The sequence below is a fragment of the Ylistrum balloti genome, unplaced genomic scaffold (assembly GCF_031769215.1).
Source record: "Ylistrum balloti isolate Yb309-2 unplaced genomic scaffold, AGI_CSIRO_Ybal_v1 Utg369816, whole genome shotgun sequence".
Lineage (NCBI taxonomy): Eukaryota > Metazoa > Mollusca > Bivalvia > Pectinida > Pectinidae > Ylistrum > Ylistrum balloti.
In genome coordinates this window covers 480,653-503,132 of record NW_026781986.1, presented here as the reverse complement: position 1 = coordinate 503,132, position 22,480 = coordinate 480,653, and the positions used below count along the sequence as shown (strand labels likewise).

The 22,480-nt window shown below is 33.9% G+C and overlaps 1 protein-coding gene across 2 annotated transcripts; it reads left to right on the top strand.

Annotated features, from left to right (window-relative positions):
• The first annotated feature begins 2,232 nt into the window (after positions 1-2,232).
• LOC132544931 (microprocessor complex subunit DGCR8-like) lies at positions 2,233-19,506 on the top strand. 2 transcript variants are annotated; one of them, XM_060208594.1, is made up of 17 exons: positions 2,233-2,659; positions 3,188-3,535; positions 3,908-4,050; positions 5,132-5,486; positions 5,814-5,930; positions 6,900-6,969; positions 7,303-7,363; positions 7,718-7,787; positions 8,938-9,039; positions 9,753-9,851; positions 10,175-10,251; positions 11,274-11,374; positions 11,697-11,796; positions 12,959-13,015; positions 13,427-13,510; positions 14,629-14,739; positions 15,211-19,506. In XM_060208594.1, exons 1-17 carry the CDS (start codon positions 2,296-2,298, stop codon positions 15,286-15,288), a joined length of 2,337 nt encoding a protein of 778 aa, XP_060064577.1. In that variant the 5' UTR covers positions 2,233-2,295; the 3' UTR covers positions 15,289-19,506. The 2 variants fall into 2 exon arrangements, with proteins under 2 accessions (XP_060064577.1, XP_060064576.1); XM_060208593.1 differs by having other exon boundaries at positions 5,132-5,492.
• The last annotated feature ends 2,974 nt before the right edge of the window (positions 19,507-22,480 follow it).

Here is a 22,480-nt window from a genome sequence, read left to right as displayed (position 1 = left end):
CCTTAAAAGAATTTTCTGAGAAATTGTGACAACAAACTTCAACTTTCAAAATCCAAGATGGTCTCTAGTCAGCTTTTTTATTAGCATACACAGAAGTGAATATGCACAACTTGGGAACAAAAGTGAAAATACACATCAAGCACTTATAAAAAAATTGCAATAACAAACTTCAACTTCAACTTTCAAAATCCAAAATGGCTGCCTGTTGGCAATTTTTTTAACTGACCAGTCCTAAAATTACATGGACACAAATAGTGAACCAACAATTAAGGCTCAAAAAATCAAAACTTTGAAGAATTCTTTCATAAAATCTTATATAAAATGAAAACTCATTTAAAATCCCATATGTCTCATAGTATCATAGTCCTATGATGCATAATGAACTATGTTTACACGAGAATTACACAGATTCATCATAGTTCATATTATTAAATATTTTTTCCCCATTTTTAGTATTTCCCAAATGTTGGAACTGTCAAAGTTCAGTGCTTGCAAATATTCAAAATCTTAGGATTCTTGGGTAAACAGAATAAAACATCCATTCATGGAATACCTTTAACTAATTTAACATCTAACATATTTTACTTTAAAATGCACTTTAAAAATTTAACATTTCATATTTATGGGTCTTTTCTTCCAATGTAGGAGCATTTCTCTTCAGTACTTATTTAGATTTTAAGACGTTATGTTGAGGGTAAAAATAATTTGTTTTAGGAAATTCAAAGTTTGCCTGAAAATAGGAGACATCTTCAGAGTGAAAATCCTAATCACATGATCTTATTATGTATCACCATTTTCAAAAAGGTGTTTTCAGTAACTTTAGAAAAGCACAGCTTAAACATATTAACAAAAGATAATGCAGAGTTAGATTCTATATAAATATTTCATTTTCATATCTTTTAACTTTGCATTTTATTGTGAATTCAATTATATGCATAAAAGAATTGAGATACATTACTTGTTAAAATTGCGAAGTTTTGCCATTTCAGAATATGCATTAGCTATATCTTTAATGAATAGACACTGTCCATAAAATTTACCTTTTCAGGCTTTAATGATTTGTCTGCGATGTTTCATCTCTACTTAAATTTTTCTGCAGCCCTTCCAGGTGGCGCTTATAAATGTACGACAAACATAATAGGTGTCGCTGCAATTGTGACTTTGATAAGCGGAACGAAACGTAAGATAATTAAATGTCAGCTTAATTTTTATCATTAATTTGCATCGATACAACAACAGGTAATTTAATATATCTTTAGACTTTATTTATGCATAATTCACTAGATAAATTCAAGCACTTTTTAACGTAAACTACTTTATAGGATTTTCATTTTCTTGATGATTTCGTATTTTAGACCCAACTCATCAAGTATTTTGCGGTGCGCTTCAATGTTAGTGCTAGGCAGTCCGTGATGTCTGCCCAACCCGTTTACCGCATCAGCTTTCTCCGTTTTGGAATGATCTCCGACTTACGTCTCAAAATCTGAACAGGGACTACAGCCACTAATGTAATATAGCTCGGTATATCATTCAATACAGTGAATAGACCTACTCAGTTTGTTGCTTTCGATTCTGCCCGACTCGACTATCATCACTTTGACAGTGAGCTGCGAGATTCAATGAACTTTGTACATGCGTATATAAACAACTGGCGATAATTTTGCGGTTGAAAGTCTTATCTAAATCTGGTCAATGCATTTATACAAACCTTTCACTTTCTATTTTGTCTGAATTATACCATCTTATTTTATCATTGATTGTCGTGACTAGGCTACATGTGGAAGCTTTGGGGATAGTAGGTCTAATATAATCTTGATCCCTGAAGCTAGATCAAATTTTATCTTGCTTAAGTTGCAGAAGATCAACCATATTTCAAATGCAAGTATGTGTCCATGTTGTTTGTAATATTTCATCTTTTCAAAGTAAATCCAAAACATTCAATCTGTTGTATTGTGATCTCATCTTCTGATAAGTCTTCTTACTTTGTAGTGCATTGTGGGGTGTACTGGTAAAGGTGAAGTGTCTACCTAAAATCTTAACCTTTGCTTGTACTCCGACCGTGTGCATCTTTCACCAGAACTATTTATTTACCCATTGAAATTGTCTCCCTTTAATAGGTGTAAATAAAACAAGGAAAATTTTCTTGTTTGGTAAAATGTGTAATGACATCAGAATACATGCAGCACAAGTGTTTTGACTTGTTTCTATCATTGTGTGGATCATTCATTAAGAAGACTTAAAGAATTTTATATATGTGACACATACACACTATAGTGGTTGTACGACTCGGGACCAATGGATGCTGAGCTCAATCCTGTAATACCACCATCGTCAACGCAAACGTCCAATCACATATCTGACAGGTTGGACTTTGGCTATGATAATGGTGGGAAAGTGACGTCAGAGGTGTGGGATGGAGATCTGGAGGAAGGGGAGATAGAATCAGAAGTGGATAGTGTTAAGGGTGCTGTAACTGCATTAGAACCAAATCTAGAAAAGTTAACAGAGACAGAAAAAACATCTGAACCAAGTAACGGCCCAGGAGAGGACATTGAATCAGATGGTGAAATAGCAAGTAACGGTCAAGATGAGGATTTTGAGTCGGATGGTGAAATTGTGTCAGAGGCAGAGTTAAATGAGACGGATGACAGTGCTTCAGGTAATGTAAAGAATGGAACAATGGTTTCATCCGTAGTAATAGTGACTGCTTGAATCAACCTCCATAGAGCAATTCTGTGCTGGAATTTTTAAAAATCTGGTATTTTAATTCTACTTTGTAAACTGTTGCTGAAGGCTGACTGGGAACACAATTGAAATTATATATGTTAATTTTAAAGAGGCTAAACTGTGTCTGTATTGACTGGGAAAATAAAACAAGTATTTATTGATTAAGATTTCAGTATAAGAAAATATCGCCTTTGCTCTGAAAGATCAAATCATTCATCACCTTATTAATTTATTATTTACTGAAAAAGGATTTGATATTTTAGGCTAGATATGTACTTCAGTAGGTAATACAATACAGAAATGGACAAAATTCTAGACAGCCATTGTTTAAGTATATCCTCTTGATTAAAAAAATCTGTATCCTCGTTCGGCTAGTGTACACTTCTGTACTTCTATTTTACTCCAAAATCCTATGTAAGAGCTGAATTAAGTATGATTTGACAGAGTGTGATTTTAACAGTGCTTGAGGACAAAGAAATTGACAGGAAGGAAGTTGAAACACGAAAATCTACAAAACGGTCCCATACTGAAGTAGAGGAAAAGGAAGATGAGGAGTCTGAAGAAGAAATGCCAGCCAAGTTCCTTCGTGCTGATAGTGTTGAGAATGTGTCCAAGGAACCTGCAGATGGAACCCAAGAGTTTGAGATTATTGATGACCTGGGGGATGTGGAAGGAGATAACGATGCTGGTGAATATTACAGCGATGATGATCTTGAAGACAGTGAAATTTACGCCTGGCTTGATGAGGGCTTTGAACGACGTACTGCAGCAGACTGTCCTATACAAAAAGAAAAAGTTATCCTGACAGGTAAATTTTTGGAAATCTAAAACGAAAACATACTCTTTTAATTTTTTTTCTCAGTTTTTTAAAACTAAATTGTTTATAATATATGACATGAAATAATATGTAATTGCTAGAGATTTGTTATTAATAGATGCAAAATTGGTTCAAACAAATATAACTGCTGTATCAAACTGGTAACAGTACTAGTCTTGTTGTATTGTGTATAGACTAGATATTCTATACTTGTTGTGCTCTTATATACAGAAAAATATATCTGTTCAATGTTTCAATTTCTGAAGTTTGGTATAAAAGACGTAGTAACTGTATGTGAAGTTGGTGTAATTATGATTTAAGTATAAGTACATGACAGGTTCAGTAATGTTTTACTCTTTCCAGAAAGGGGAAATAACCCATTTGAGTGGTTGCCTGAGGGCTGGGTAGTGATCACCCACAACAGCGGCATGCCTGTATACCTCCACAAAACATCTCGAGTGTGCACACTAGCTCGTCCCTATTTTCTCGGACCAGGCAGTGTCAGGGTAACGTACAATGGATTGAGGTCAAACTAACTTTATTACTGGAGTTGAGATATTACTTTGTCTTATGAATAAGCATTTCTTTAACAATATTGTAGATATTTAGATATTGACAGTTTGGAACAATAGGTATTTATGTAAGGTAAGTTATTAAACAAACTTTGTTTTTGAACCTTTTTCCAGTTTGATGAAAACATGCTACATCAGGTTGACTTCAGACTTCAAAAATAATGATATATTCTTTAAAAGTTTGCCTGGATTTTCTGGTCACATAAGGTCTTGCTCTCTTCGGTTTTGCTGTTTAAGATAACAAGGGCATATGAAATATTCTTTCCCATTAGTTTACATGTACATTTACCTGTATTTGGCTTATAAACATCATGTCCCTTATAAACATTCTGAAATTTTGCTAAAAACAAATGGTTATCTTATTTTCTAATTTTCTGTATCTGCTTAAAGCCTAAGTTTCCCATTTGATCATTGAAAGTTTCACCTCGTATCTTTTATTTGTCATTGCTTTATTTTCACGCTGCTTTCATCTTACGGGATGGGATATGTAGTCATCCTAGATCTATGTTTTCATCTCTATATTGACTAGTGACTCTATTTCAGAAGGGATTTAGGTAAAACTTTACATAAATTTGTAGGTAAGTGTAGACAATACTTTGGATGTAGTTGTGTTTTAGGATTTCAATGATATCGTAACTTTTTATAGAGATTTATCATCAAATAGTATAAATTAGGGTGGGTCATCCGTGTCTTACAAACATTTTCTAGGTTAAGGTCATATGTTTACTGTTACCAACTTCTTACTGACAGAGAATAATATGTGGACAAGCTGTCACATACACATGTCAATTATCTTAATAAATTACTTCTTAGAATGACTGTAACATGCAGAAATTGTTTCTGCTGGAAATATGTCATTCATATACAGAGTTATGACCCTTTGTCATTTTGTAGTTTGTTCTTAGTCTAATTCTGCTATTTGTTGAGAGTTTTTAATTCTCTTTGGTTTCATGAGATGTGTATAAATTTGTTGAGGCTTCTTCATATTAAGGTTTAAATCTTGATCTTTTTTCAGAAACATGACATTCCGGTAAGTGCTGTTCCTTGTCTGCAGTACAGAAAAGAGCTAGAGAAGGAGAAGAATTCCAATACTCAGCAATTCCAGAAACAGAAGGACAAAACTGTCTTTAATGGTGAGAATTCAGATAAACCCACAGAATCAGTGGAAGCAGAGCTACCACCACTACCTCCACCAGAACCTCCACAGTCAGAACTACCACCACAACCAGAGTCACCGCAACCAGAACAGCCTCCTCAATCAGAGTCACTACAACCAGGACAGCCACCTCAACTAGTGTCACTGCAACCGGAACGGCCACTACAAACAGGACCACCACAAACAGAGCTAATACCTAATGGTGAAACAAATGGTACAGGTATTACTGTGTGTAGTTTACACCTCAGTAATTTTCATTCTCTCTATTATTTCACTTGTACCACTATAATCTGTCCAGAAGATACAAAGAAAGTGCCTGACTGATTCTATGTCCTTAACTGCTTTATTATGTTCTAATCGAAAATATGTAGAAAATAATTCTTCAAGCACACTTTTATTTTCAAAATGTCAAGACAAAGAAAAAAATGTCACGTTGTGTTATGAGGACTAAAGACTTATCACAAACAGCTAATTGTTTTTACTAGAACAATTTAAAAAGTGACATTAACCATTAGCTTATGCATTTCTCTTCGAACATCAGGTTCAGCATCAACTGGAGAACAAGAGGCACCATTAGTAACAACTGTAGATGGGGCAGTGATAGCCCCACCTATCAGGATAGAGTACGCAGAAGACAGAAAGAAACAGAATACTGTAGGTAAGGTACACAGTGATAGCCCCACCTATCAGGATAGAGTACACAGAAGACAGAAAGAAACAGAATACTGTAGGTAAGGTAGACAGTGATAGCCCCACCTTTCAAGATAGAGTACACAGAAGACAGAAAGAAACAGAAAACTGTAGGTAAGGTACACAGTGAGAGCCATGGAAGACAGAAAGAAACAGAATATTGTTGGTAAGGTGCACAGTGATAGCCCCACCTATCAAGATAGAGTACTCAGAAGACAGAAAGAAACAGAATACTGTAGGTAAGGTACACATCAATAGCCCAACCTTTCAAGATAGAGTACGCAGAAGACAGAAAGAAACAGAATACTGTAGGTAAGGTACACAGTGATAGCCCCACCTATCAGGATAGAGTACACAGAAGACAGAAACAGAATACTGTAGGTAAGGTAGACAGTGATAGCCCCACCTTTCAAAATAGAGTACGCAGAAGACAGAAAGAAACAGAATACTGTAGGTAAGGTACACAGTGATAGCCCCACCTTTCAAGATAGAGTACGCAGAAGACAGAAAGAAACAGAATACTGTAGGTTAGGAACACACAGTTTATATATCAAAGAGGGCTGCAAAAAACCTTAAAATAGCTTTATCAAAGATTTTTTGTCTCATCAACAAAAGTTTTTGTTCCTGAGCTCTTATACAAACGATGGTACAAGAAAAGCTCTTGAGCTGTTAAATGTAAAGTTTGGATAATTTTGAAATGACTGATGAGATGAAGAAAGATCCAGTGCCAGCATATTTTTTTAAACTGAAGTGTGACATATACATAGTTTCAAATATTTCTATGTATAGCTGATTTAAAAGTCAAATGAATCAAAATCATATTTCAAATTCTGTTCATCAATTACTTGTACTACAATGTTAAATTAATGATAATAATTACAATGTAGATTGAAATAACGAAATATTAGTAATGTGTTTCTTTATTGTTATACTTCAGATCCAAATGAATTGCGAGAATATTGTGAAAAATTATTTGAATTCAGGACCATTACAGTAAAAAGATTCAAGTAAGTGTACATATAATGATATTCAATACAGACGAAGAATATCAGTCTGGTCGCAATAAAATCAAGCCAATGACACACAAATATTGGTTCCTGTCCACAAATTTTGCTACTTATCAAGACTGTTTTGATGCGTTTTCAAGCTGTATTAGATAAATAGCTTAAGCAGCTGGGAGTGAAACAAAGTGATGGGGCCTATTTTCTTTTTCCTTTTGATATCATTACGTCCTTACAAGTGATATGTCAGAATTTGGCTTTAGCTCAAATATTCCATTTATTAATCATCAAACTGCCTGTCTATGCAATGCCTTCACTGATTATTTACTAATTTTGTAGAACCTGGAAAGACCGAAGGCGACACTTAAATGCAATTAGGTCACAGTCTCGTCCAGCCTTGGTAAGTACAGTAATAGAGACACCTGATAATCCAATTCATATTGAGGCTCAGTTGAGGTTTAAATGTCTGTCTGGTCATATTTCTTTACTCTATCATTTCTTTGTTACCAGAAGTTTTCATACTAAATATCTTGATTCCATTTCAACACATAATTTCTAAATTTGACCAGGTGATGTTGCATAAAGTCATTTGTATTTTAGGGTTTATTTCATCTTCTCATTTCTTATTTAGGGTTATATTTATCCTTTTATATTTGTACATACTCATTTTTGACAATTAAATGAATACTGAGAAAAATACTTCACAATTTTTTCACATCTTAGTCTCTCACTAACCTATTCCTCTTTTTGACAGCCTCCTAATACCAAACTAATTACTTGTAAAATTCCGCAAGTGAAAGGAGATGATAAGCCAAAACTAAAAGGTAAGCACCTTTATCTGCTAGTTACCCTTTAAACAATTGTTCTTTTCAAGTCTTTGTGTTACCTGATATATGTGTATAATGATTATTCTCCTTGTTGCTATTTAATTATGTCACCTACTTAATGAGATACTCAAACCACGGCTAGTGGGAATCATCAGACCACACAACTGGTAAAGTTTACAGGTGTCTGGTGCGATGATCCTGGCTCATAAAGAACCTTCCTTTGCAGTGTCTTTTGGCAATACACTTTACCCTAATCGCTTTTTATGACTTGTGATGGATCTCATATGTTGTTCAAAAAGGTGATCTACAAGCTAGATCCTGCCTCAAAATGAATCTGATGGTTGTTGATAGGATGTGAGCTTGTGAGCTAGACAGGAATGGCCACTACTTGATGATTTATTGATTGTGAAGCAATTCTAGATAGAAAGTTTTATAAACCAAGTAACTTTCAAATTTACATCATATGTTAGGATAGGTCACTGTGACTTAATTATCAGGCTTTAACTAATTACATAATAGCTGCTTTAAATTTTTATTTTCAATGGTTAAAGCAAGAAGTATCAAAAGTTTGTGTATTGTGTGAATTAAATCTTAATGAGTAAGCTTAAAGTTTTGTAGTATGAAGTGTCATTTTATGTCCCTTGATCGTAAGATCGCGAGCATATTTTAATCTGCTGTTTGTTTGTCTGTTGTAAACTTTGCCCGTAACTTCTGCACCATAAAAGGTAGTGCTTTCATATTTGGCATGTATGTTTCTTGTGACAAGACCTTTCCGGTGGTACAAAAAATTTTGACCATGTGACCTTGACCATGAACTTTGACTTACATTTAAAAAAAATCACATTGGCCATAAATTTTTCACAAAGTGTGCATGCAATAAGCACATGCCTTACACAGTAGTTTTAATGTCCCACTTTTGTTGCAACTGTGGGCATGGTGTTTCATAAACACATCTTGTTTTTTATTTTTTTAGACGTCTTGAATCATTTTTTGGAAGAATTAGAACTGAATGTAAACCAATCATAGATCCTTTTGTGGTTTTAATGCATTGTTGTGTCATAAAAACATGAAATTATGACATCCAAAAAAATGTTCATGATGATATTAGGTATTGATAATTTATTTCTTCATTTTTTTTAAATTTCAGAATTTGTTTTGAACCCACTGGGGAAATCCTATGTGTGTATTCTGCACGAGTATGCACAGCACACACTGAGAATCCAGCCCAGATATGTCTTCAAAGAACTTGGTAAGTGTTTGCAGTAGTCACTCTAGACAATTACAAGGGATACTGTAGGGAAAATTTGGTACTGTATAAGATATCAAGCTCTTCATCTCCGCAGCTGTTTTCAAAGAAGTTAGAAACAAGATCAATTATTGATGATGTTGAATGCCAGTTGACAAACCATTCTATTTTGTGAAGATTCAGCACATCAAATTTTACGTTAGTGGTTCATTATCCCTTCCTACCGTCATGTGACATTATATTTGTTATGTAAGGACATCAAAACCTGACTGATCCATATCGGTCTGAATATTTCTAACATTCCACATGCTGATATGCTCTATAGAGATATTATGATACTTGCTTTATTTTTCACATTTTTTCTGTTGTCACTGTGGATGACATGGATGGAAAATAACAAAATTCACACTACATAATGTGATATTGCGTCACTATGGATGTGTTGCATGACTTTGTGTTTCAAGGCACAAGTTCCGCATCACTATCAATAGGAAACCAACTCATTCACAGATATCATCCAGGCAACTTCATTTCTTCAGAAATTTTGATGAAATTATCTCTTCAAGGAGCCTAATTTCAAATTGAAACCATTTCTCAGGTTCATCAAGTATTGTATAAGTGTCAGGAATGGTAGTAGCTAGTCATGACCAATACTTATTGTAACTGTATTTATATAACATGTGTCTTTACCCATTATTTTGCTTTTTTCCCCACAGAAAATGCCCAGAATCCTTACAGTGCTACAGTTGTGATTGGTGATATTGAATATGGTACCGGTTATTCTAGCAGTAAAAAGTCAGCCAAGATGGCAGCAGGTAGGTTTGATTAATGAAATCACATGAAAACTACCCACCTTAGAGTTTGCTTTTGTTTTTTTTTCTATTGGCCATGAGATTTAATATTGAATCCAGTATGGTAACAGTGTGACATATATGGGGCTAAATGATTTGGTTAATTATGATGTTATATACTACCAACAGAACCCAACAGAAATGTACCATTTAACAGTACCAGAATTTAATAACTTGTTAGATAAAAACAGAAAAAGGCTTCAGTAAGTATTACAATACTTTTATAAATCTAAACTTTTATCAGAAAATGTGACACCTGTAAATGTGGTATCTTTTGTTCCTTTCAGCCAAAGAAACCCTTAATATACTAATCCCAGAGATGAGCAAAGTTACTGATGAGATCACCTTGGATGAGGATCTGTCTGTGAGTTGATTGATAAATTTCTCGTTAAAATTGTCACAAAATATGTAAAGCTCACCAAGACAGGAATCTTTTGGTATCTGTGATTTGTTCCAATTCACTGTGTGAATTATCCTTAAATGGTTAAATACGAATAACAAGGATTGCTTTGTCATGGTGTCATGGGAACCATTTGATTTATTTTGTTAATTTACCCTCAATATATGCTAGCACTAGCACAACATAAAACAGTCACATTTAAAGAGTCATATATGAATTGATGATTTGTTTGATGTGTTCTTTTACATTGAATATAGATAAATAAAAAGATAAAAATAATGGACTTTCACAGGGTAAAGTAAGAGATAAAATTAATGGACTTCCACAGTGTTAAGTAAGAAATAAAATTAATGGACTTCCACAGTGTTAAGTAAGAGATGAAATTAATGGACTTCCGCAGTGTTAAGTAAGAGATGAAATTAATGGACTTCCACAGTGTTAAGTAAGAAATAGAATTAATGGACTTCCACAGTGTTAAGTAAGAGATGAAATTAATGGACTTCCACAGTGTTAAGTCAGAGATAAAATTAATGGACTTCCACAGTGTTAAGTAAGAAATAAAATTAATGGATTTCCACAGTGTTAAGTAAGAGATAAAATTAATGGACTTCCGCAGTGTTAAGTAAGAGATAAAATTAATGGACTTCCACAGTGTTAAGTAAGAGATAAAATTAATGGACTTCCACAATGTTAAGTAAGAGATAAAATTAATGACTTCCATTGTTAAGTAAGAGATAAAATTAATGGACTTCCACAGTGTAAAGTTAAAGATATACAATTAATGGCCTAACCAAAGGGTTTTGATAGCTTGAAATGAGATATGTTAATAAAGTAATGTACCATTTGATAAATTGCCCACTACATTTTTGCACATTTCAAAAATGGTAATATATTTTCAAGCCAAAATACACTGTCATTTGGCTTGTCATCAGAGCTTTTGGTGAAAACCAGGTTGAATTTACAAACTGCTTGCAATTCTGTTTCAGTTTTTTGATGAGATCAAAATTGAGGATCCTCGTGTTTATGAGTTGTGTAATAAAGTAGGACAGCCCAGTCCCTATCAGATCCTGCAGGAATGTCTCCGGAGGTAATGCACATGACTATTGTTCAAACCCAACAGTGTTGCATTGATGTAGAGAGCCTAGTTTTTGGCTTTATCTGTGAAGTCTGTTTTACAATAATAGTTTCTGATTATTTTGTTTTGTACTTAAATGGTTATAATCCATCAATTTCAACTGTTTCAAATTGACCATCAGCAATAATACAGCAGTTTGAATGTTAAGGACCTGTAATTGAAAGCAATATTATTTTGCTTCTTTAGATTACATTAAATGACCATATTGGATTGTAAATACTTCTAGTCATGTGTTTTTTTGAGCCGGTGTCATTTTGTGTCACATGTTTTGCAGAAATTATGGAATGGGTGACACAAATTGTAAGATTGATGTGAAGCCTCTGAAACACCAGAAGAGTGAATACTCTTTGACAGTCGGCAAGCGGAGTGTCACAGTAAGTTTTCTTATTTAAAAAACACATAATGATTAAAGCTGGCCTTGGATTAATATCCAGTATTAAACTAATACAGGGGTTTTCGTGGTCATGGATAAAAAAAACTTAGAATCTTCATAAAAAACAAATACATTGGTCATATGAAGAATTGCAAATTTTGTAACAATTTCACGCATAATGATGATCACCAGGTCAAAAGATATGAAAGCTCACATTACTTCTTATGTTCTAAACTGTTTTAAGTTATGACACTTGACTAATTGCTTTTCCTGTGAATTATTGTAATCTTAAACAACAATATTGATATTCATTTAAGTTTGCCTTAGTTAACAATATAAATTTACTTTTGGTGGTTAGTACTCTATTATCTGTTTAAACTTGATCAGTCAGTTTTTGAAATATTATATTTAGTCACATTTGTAATTGTGCTAAGTTGGATTAAAAAGGATTGCAAACACTTAATACTTGATGAGTGATACGGGTCCATTTGGCCACTTTAGGTCGCCTGAGCCGAAGGCTCATGGTGACCTATTGCCATCATGATTTGTCTGTTGTGTGTCGTTAACTTTTCACATATTCGACTTCTTCTCAAGAACCACTGAATAGATTTTGACCAAACTTAGCACAGAGCATCCCCATAGGAAGCCGCTTCAAGTTTGCAAAGAAAAAGGGCATGGCCCCAATAGGGGCCCCAGGAGGGGGGAAAAGGGTGTAAAATTAGGTAAATCTTTAAAAATCTTCTTCTCATGAACCAACAATCAAATTAAATTCATATTTGATATTTAGGGTCCTTATGGCATGGTCTACAAAGTTTGCGAATGAAAAAAAATTGAGTCAAAAACGGCCCCACTACCTCTACACAAGGTCCTGGCAAGTGTTTTAACTTTTTGGGGCGCTTGAAAATCCGAAATGGCCACCCTGGCCTCTGTTTGGCTAAGACATTATGGACTTCCTCTCAAGAACCATTGGGTGGGTCATGTTCAAACTTGGTACAGATGTTTTAATCATGGCTCTGCACAAGTGTTGTTACATTTTTGCAACATTTTAAAATCCCCAGATTATTGACATATATTCCTCAGGTGACTGTTAAGGCCCCTTGGGCCTCTTGTTTTTATAATATGATATAACACTTATATACTTGAACATTACTGATGCTTCACAGGTGGTATGTAAAAACAAGAGAGAAGGGAAACAGAGAGCAGCACAGGCCATACTACAGGTCAGCAGGAACATGAGACTCTAATTTCCTTGTTAAATAATTAAAATATATCAACTTTGGAGAAATCAACAGAATCAAGCTCATATATGTTAACTTAGCACAGCCATTTATTTTCTTGATTTCAACCCCAGAGAAATGTCTGGGGGAGAATAAAAATTTAATTGGTTTAAACAATGTTGCAAATATTTGAGTATATTAAAGAAGGTGCACATTTACAGCTGTTGAGATTAGAATTTTCTTACGTGTCTGGTAAATCACCAATAAGTGTAAAATTTCCCTGGTGTAAATAATATGGAAAGTATATTTAATGGTACATATAACATTGTACACCTTTACTTTATCTGTCTGGGGTTTGGAGTCATCATCACATATTTGTATCATTGTGAACACATAGAAATCTCACATTGACAGGAGCTGCATCCTCACATAACAAACCTAGGCTCCTTACTACGATTGTATGGACGCTCCTCATGGAAAAGTCTTAAGGAGAAGAAGGTAAGCTATCTACCTCTTGTGGTCTAAAACAACAACAAAACAGGAGGGAGGGTGGAGGACATGAACATGTGACACTGCTGTCTTTGCATCAGTATATGTGGTTATTTTCTTTTCATGGCCATGTTTTACTAGGTTTTGTAATATTTAAACTTGAAAAATCATAGAATTATGTCTCTGATATACCTTGTAGTACATAGATGACATTTGCTGTAGCGATAATATCCTTTAGTGTAATGATATAGTGGTCATTAGTCACTGAATATAGAAGTCAATGTTAATTGGTCAGAAGTGGTGTGAATGGAGCAGAGGTCAATGTTACTATGTCAAAGGTCAATGTTAATAGGTTAGAAGTGATTGTTTGGCTGTGCCGCGAGTTCAATATTGATTGATGAGATGTCAATGTAACAGGGTTAGAGGACAATGTTACTGGGTCAGAGATCAATATTGATAGGTTAGAGATCAATTTTAATAGGTTAGATGTCAGTTACTGGGTCAGATGTACAAAAATATCTTTTGCTTGTACTTTAATGATTTAGTTTACATTAAATGAATTAGTTTACACTTAAATGATTTAGTTTACACTTAAATGATTTAGTTTACACTTTAATGATTTAGTTTTACACTTTAATGATTTAGTTTTACACTTTAATGATTTAGTTTTACACTTTAATGATTTAGTTTATACTTTAATGATTTAGTTTTACCCTTAAATGATTTAGTTTATACTTTAATGATTTAGTTTATACTTTAATGATTTAGTTTTATACTTTAATGATTTAGTTTTACACTTAAATGATTTAGTTTACACTTAAATGATTTAGTTTTACCCTTAAATGATTTAGTTTACACTTAAATGATTTAGTTTTACACTTAAATGATTTAGTTTTACACTTTAATGATTTAGTTTACACTTAAATGATTTAGTTTTACACTTAAATGATTTAGTTTTACACTTTAATGATTTAGTTTTATACTTTAATGATTTAGTTTATACTTTAATGATTTAGTTTTATACTTTAATGATTTAGTTTACACTTAAATGATTTAGTTTTACACTTTAATGATTTTGATTATACTTTAATGATTTTCTTTCTACGTTGATGCTTTGTTTTTTTTAGAGAGAGGAACATTCCATTACGGAACTCCAGTCACAAACCTGCTCAAAAAAACCTAATACTGCGGTACTAGAGAAACTTAAGGAGGAAATGGAGAAATTATACAAACAAAAGGTAAGTATTACACAAAAAATATATAAAAATCTTCAATCAAAATCTACAATGACTGTTAAAAGTTAAAATGTATAACAACTGCCTTTAACCATTCCATAGGTTTTATAAAGAAGATTGCTCTATATTCTATATCTTGTCCAGATCAATGCCAGAATATTCATTTATGAATAGAAGTTTTTATTATTGTGAAATGATGTTTTAAAAGTAAGTACTCGTCTGTGTAAGTTTAAATACTGAGCAATACACTGCAGTTAGATTCTGAGGCGAATGAATTCAAGGTATCTTAGCTTCTAATTAGGTAATATGTGGGGAAATGATATTGTTTTCAGACAAAATCTTAATTAAAATCTGTATGAAAAAAATTAACAGAAAGTCAAAAAGGTCATCAGTTTGAACCAGAATATTTGAAAGGCAAGGTGTGTTAAAATTGTTTCATAATCTGGAGCTAATCACTTTGTTATAAATTTGCAGGAAGCAATCAAAAGTAAGGGAAAGCTGAGAGTGGAGAGTTCAGCATTACCAGGCACTGTAACAAGCCTAGACTTATGACATAGACGATCAGCATAGGGACCACCATTACACACAGAGAGAAAGCTCATACAGGCAGATGACTAAACGTCATAGCATAATTCCCATTGAACAAGACAAGCCTGTTCATTGAAGGCAGGAGAGCTTCAATCCTATTAGGCTCTCAGTTGAATTTTGATATTGAAAATTTTTAGTTTTTTTTTTTTTTTTTTTTTTTTTGTTACTATTTATATTTTTTGCAATTTATTTGTGGTAGATTTTGCTAATTACTGGGTGCTTTATTGTATAGACATTCCTGTATACTCCAACATACCTACAAGTCAACAGATGTTTCCATTATATAGCTTGGTCTAATGCTGGAGACTGTGATGTCGTTGTAATTCTAATTAGAAATATGTATAAACATTTATTAGAATAATACTGGTTATGAAAATAGTTTAAAATTTAATTTAGAAATCACATATGAAGTAGAAACAAATTTGTGATTTCAAGCATTGGTTTTGACATTTAATAAATACAGAAGAATTAATCAGTTAAATGCAGGCATTTGATTACAATTTAAGTTGTTTTGTGATATATACAATTTAATGTATATGGTGATCATAGTACAAATTGTCTGGTAATTCCTATACTTCCTATCAAAAATTGCACATGTTATGAAACTTGAAATTATTTTTGTCAAAGAAAGTGTTCTTTCAAATATGATCTTGACATTAAATGAGAAATGATATCAATCTATTCATACTTCATTGCTACTGTTGCATCATGTGGATTGAGTGTAGTTGTTCAATTTTATAGGATCAACTGTGAGCCATTTTCCAATTTGTCTTCCCAAGGCCTGCTCTCCGTCCATTGTTAATTATGTAGTTTATGGATATTAAAACACTCTATCTGGTGTCATATGTCACTTAAAGGGGATTCTGGACATTTTTAGCAACATGAGACCTTTTAAAAGATCAAAAGTGTTACACTGAACCATCATCACCCTTTTTTGTTCTTTGTGTAAGTATGCAGCTCACCCAATTTAAAGTATAAATATCATAAAGCTTAAAGGTGTGACAGTGGATAAACATACAGATGTTACATGAAAAAGCGAGGTAAAAAACCGAAACAGGGTGGAATTTTATAGTACACATGAATTCAGTGATATTGTTTCTTCATTAATGTTACAAAACTACCAGTGATATAATGTGGAAAAGGAAATTATCAAAGAAATAGACCGTAAGATATTAAATAAAAAGAGTTCTGATTGAGGTTAATTTCTACCAACTGTGGTACTTTAAATTTGTTTCCTGGAGAAGTGCTTGAAAATCTTGGCTAAGTACATATACACACAGTGGCTTGAGAAAAATCATTATTGGCATGATTAAAAGTAATTTTGTAAACAAGGACATGATTATCATAAATATTGTTAAAAATTTTGTGAAAATGAAAGGTCTTAAGAAATTCCTTTAATTCTGAATGCCTACTTAATCTACTTTCATATGAAATTTTTTTCTGAATTAACATCTTGGCAATTGTGTTCAATAGTATGTGACATTGTGTGCATCTGTAGTTGTGATCGCCAATGCTCTGACAGTACGACTGTCATGATGTGTACTATAAAGTGTAAGTTTCAGAGAGAGTGTAGGTTGGAGATGCGCATGCAACAAGGGATGAGAGTTAGTAATTTCCCAACTGATTGCATATTGGTTTCCCTTGATGATTTTCCTCTCAACACTCAAAACAACATTTGTCCCCTGAGCCACATCATGATGAAAGTTCAACTGTACAAAACTTCAGTTGATTGTTTAACGTTGAAACAATGTAAAGTAAAGGTTCATTTCCCTTGGGTTTTTATTGATGTAGTTTATGTAAATGAGCAAAATTTATTGCACAAATAATGAAACCTTAATTTTGAATCATTCAATAAGGTTATCTTTTCTCTTTTTCTCAGCATCGGGATTTCAAACAAAATGGAGTGTTAGACATGAAATTTCATGGAATTTACCAATTATGAGATTGTTATCATGTATCGGCCTTCCTGTTGCTCACAGTGATAGGACATGAGGAGTTGACTCTTCTTTTTTTATGATAGTTCTGAAGACCCCCAGTAAACCCAAGTCAGATATGCTAGTCATATTTTGCATATATTTGGTGAAGATATATGTATGTATCTTCATATAGTTGTATAAATCATTTACAACAAAATGTCCATTTTTAAATTACTTCATATAAGCTTTTTGTAAGATGTTCCTTTGTTTCAAACAATTTTACTTTTTATAGCTGATGATTGTATAAAATATCTGGATTGACAATCAGCTGTCATCATCGTATGATAGGGTTAGATGCCATTGAAAATCCTATCAACTTTAAAACACTACTATCTTTTAGGTAAATCTATTAGATAAACAATTCTTTTTAATTTCCTAATATTAGTCCCATTGATGAACTTCCTTGACCTAATTATTATCGATTGAGTAAGATTACTTTGTCAGATAAAAATTCACAAACTGGTTTTAAGTTCGATGTGGATTTTGGAGTTCTTAAGAAAAGAATGAAGAGGAAAAATAGTCAGGAAATCTCATCTCAAATATTGTGGCCTAATTATTGAGCCTTTCGGTCAACTTTGGTCTGATGTATATGGCCAACAATTTATTTTGATATTATGAGCAGGAATGTCTGTCTCTATTCTGGCCTACTGTTGGAGACCTTTGGCCTTCACTGATCTAGTTACTTCAGGCCTTCTTTTGGAGGCATTTGGCCTACTTTGAAGGAGTTACTTCAGGCCAAATGTTGAAGGCCTTTGGCCTACTTTGACCTAGTTACTTCAGGTCTAATGTTTAAGGCATTTGGCCTACTGCAACCTTTTTACTTCATGCCTACTGTTAAGGCATTTGGCCTACTTTGACCTAGTTACTTTAGGGCCTACTGTTAAAGGCCTTTGGCCTAATTTGAACTAGTTACTTTAGGTATCCTGTTGGAAGCCTTTAGCATAGTTTGGCCTTGTTACTTCAGGCCTGTTAAGGCTGAATGCATTGATTTACTGGCCTAATATACATATTGTTACCTATTTGTACTATAACCAAAGTAAAATCAATTTGTGAAAGTCTGTCAGTTTGCCTAGTCCAACTTTACAGATACGTTATGTATACCTCAATAAGAATCAGTGTTTTCAGAAATTATCCTTAAATAAAATGTTGGTTCCTCTGGTATTAGGTCTACCACATGTAATTAGACAAATAAATTTAGGTATTTGTAATGAAGAACTTGTACCATATGAACAGACTTTTCTGCAGATTTGAGATTGGCGAGTCTGGTCAGATTGTTCTAAAATTGTCAAACATCCATTGTTTATTTACCATTTTATGGAAAACTGAACCTATCCCACTGATACATAGCTGTGCACTGTACAAAAATATATTTCTCTTCTGCATACAGCCATTGAACGGTAAAACCTGTCCAACTGGGTAGAGTACCAGACCAAATATAGGAGTCTCACTGTTTACATGTAAGGTGCAGCTGAGCTTGTGTTATCTGATATCCTGCTCTGATCTGACCTTCCAAATAGCTTCTAATGTACAGTTGAACCTGTTCAATCAGAAAACCTGTGTAACAGCATTGATCAGGACATGTTCCACTCTGATACATAAGAATCCAAATTTGCTGTGTCTGTTTGTGTTCATTTTGTGCTCAAAGAGAATCTGTTGGAATGATTTAAATTTATTATTAAATTATATGTCAACTATTGATAATAAATATATGTATCTTTACCATGGTTGACCTAATGAGCTCAACTTTTACAAAATAGATCATTAAAATAACCAGTGTGTACAGGATATATCTTTAACACCAAAAACATTTATTTGTTCTACTTTGTGAAAATTGTTATTTTCAAGACACAGAAAATTAGATTTAATAGTTGTTTATGATTATTGAGCATTTTAAGTAGTCATAAATATTTTGGTCACATTTTCAAAATTTGCAATTTTTTTATTTCTTGCTGCATGTTTTGATAAATATTTTCCCAATTTATCTTTTTCACAGTTACATTGAAACTGATTTGTTCCAAATGTTTAATGTTTACACTTGTTATCATCCCCCCTCCATTTTTGTGTCCCATTAAGAGAACATACACTTATTAGGTCTTCTATGGTAATTGGTTTGTGTTTGGGTTATATAAAATTTGATTTCGTCTTGTATTGTCAAATTACTGGTCAATATTGAATGTTGGCAATAAAAAGTTGGTACAAACTTAAAGGTTGTATTTATTGTAATTTTTGAGTCTGAGGAATTTCGGCGCCGGAGGCGACTAAAGTCGACATGCAGACAGGCTGCCGTAGGCGACTTTGGTCGACAAAGCTAATATCTTTATTTCAGTAATGCTGCCATTGTTTTTGGATATTTTCCAGAAAATATTTGGCGCTGAGCTGTACATTGTGAGAGATAATTGGCGCCGAAAGGGTTAAATACTCCAAAAATCTTTGGAAAAATTTACTCCAAATGAAAACAAATAACCGACATAATACTGCTATTGAATGTTTAAACAAAGTAATATTATCGTCATCTAACACAGAAACTGAGTTCTGTATACTGCAAAAATCATGAATTTTTGTGTGGAATATATTTTAATTGATTTTGTGGTTAATTCCTAATTCCACCAAATGATTGAATAAGTATAAGTATATATATTAGTTATATATATACAGAAGATAAAGCTGCTACAAAATTTTGTTTTGTTTTGTAAAACCCACAAAAATATCGAATTTTACACTATTTTTGAGGATGGAATAGCATAGCAAAAAAAATATATATATGACATAAATAAATGGAATGTATAGAGGTTCACAACAACTGATTGTTATATATGGTATTTCTTTCACTTAAGTTAATGGTTTTTAAAAAGTTATGTAAAATACAAGATTTAGTGAGTGTAGTTTCAGCTTTTGTAAAATATTTAACACATTTGGGTGATCTGTCTCTACCACAATAATATAAAACACTCTGAATTTGTAAAAGTAGCAATTTCAAAAACACGTGGAAGGACTAATTGTACCTAGAAATAAATTGATTTGTTATCTTCAAAGCAGAAAAGGAATGAAAATCCAAACAAAAACAAACTTGAACTACTTATCGGGCAACTGTGAATGTATGAGGCAACTGTGAATGTATTGAAGCGCTTTTTCGGTCAAAGTTCATCCTGTCGGCCAATCAAAACATACTAAATTGTGCTATGACAGTTATGTTGATACAAGAGTTAGATTGATTAATTGATACCTTGGTAGTTGAATAACATCCACCTATTATAGTAGAGAAAAAATTTTTTTGATAAAAACCACAAAAAAAATTGAATTATGAATTTCCAGGGTCCAAGGGTTGATCAATTAAGAACACCAATTGTGAAAAATAATAGTCCAAGTATTGATCCCTGGGGTACATCATCTGTGATAAAACAAAGACCTGAGGATTTAATTTTGGGGAACACAATCTGTGATACATTAAAGGTCAAAGTATTTATCCGTGGAGGCGGCACCATCTGTGATACTTATAGGTCCAAGAATTGATCCCTGGAGGGGGCACCATCTGTGATACATTTAAGGTCCAAGTATTGATCACTTGGGGACACCATCGGTGATACATTTAAGGTCCAAGTATTGATCATTGGAGGGGGCACCATCTGTGATACATTTAAGGTCCACGTATTGATCATTGGAGGGGGCACCATCTGTGATACATTAAAGGTCCGAGTATATATCCCTGGGGCACCATCTGTGATACATTAAAGGTCCGAGTATATATTCCTGGGGGCACCATCTGTGATACATTAAAGGTCCAAATATTGATCCCTGGATGGGGTTACCCTCTGTGATACATTTAAGGTCCAAGTATTGATCCCTGGAGGGGGTTACCCTCTGTGATACATTTAAGGTCCAAGTATTGATCCCTGGAGGGGGCACCATCTGTGATACATTAAAGGTTCGAGTATATATCCCTCGGGGCACCATCTGTGATACATTTAAGGTCCAAGTACTGATCCCTGGACGGGGTTACCCTCTGTGATACATTTAAGGTCCAAGTATTGATCCCTGGAGGGGGCACCATCTGTGATACATTTAAGGTCCAAGTATTGATCCCTGGAGGGGGCACCATCTGTGATACATTTAAGGTCCAAGTATTGATCACTTGGGGACACCATCGGTGATACATTTAAGGTCCACGTATTGATCCCTGGAGGGGGCACCATCTGTGATACATTAAAGGTCCAAATATTGATCCCTGGAGGGGGTTACCCTCTGTGATACATTTAAAGTCCATGTATTGATCCCTTAGAAAATCAGTTTACGAGGACTTCTTGGTAAGTTGTGAGCCTTGTATTAAAGCTCTACTCTGGCTATTTAAAGCTGTGTATCCGAAGACTGATGTAATTTGGTCCGTTTATATAGAAGAGATAGCACTCTACAGTAAAGAAGGTAAGTGACCTTTGCAAAATGGACCAAATTGCTGAAAGAAACACTGATTCAATATTTGCATAAGAAAGGTTTAGCAACTTAGGATATTCATACTGATATGGTAGCAACACTCAGGAGTGATGTCCCTTCATATGCTACAATGAAAAAGTATGTGGTGGAATTTAAGCCTTGGAGAGGGCGCCTGTCCTGGAAGACCTGTCACTGTTTCAACCTCAGAAATGGTCAATAAAGCCTATAACATTGTTGTGACAAGCGAGTTACAGGTATATATATAGCCAGTCCAGTTGGGATTTCACAAGAAAGAGTACATTCCATTCTTACAGAAGATCTTGCAATGAGAACGCTTTTAGCCCATTGGATACAAGGACTTCTGACAGTTGATCAGAAGCACACCAGATGGACATTGTTGCATACTTATATGGAGTTTTTAGAGACATATCCTTCTTACGTTCTGCAGAGAACACCCCAAAGGCCAAACAACTGTCTAAAGAAAGGAAGTACCGTGGTTCACCACCGCCAAAAAAGGCAAAGACTGTTCCGTCAGCAGGAAAGGTTATGACATCGGTTTTCTGGGATGCTGGTGGTGTTCTGATGGTATATTACCTGCAAAAGAGATAAAAAAAATCGATGGCACATGTCATACATCACTTTTCGGCAGTTAAGAGAAAATATTAAACTCAAAAGCGACGCGGAAAACTCAGTAAAGGGGTAGATTTTTTCACCGGGGTACTGCCCCTGTTCACATGCCCTCGTACAGGCCAAAC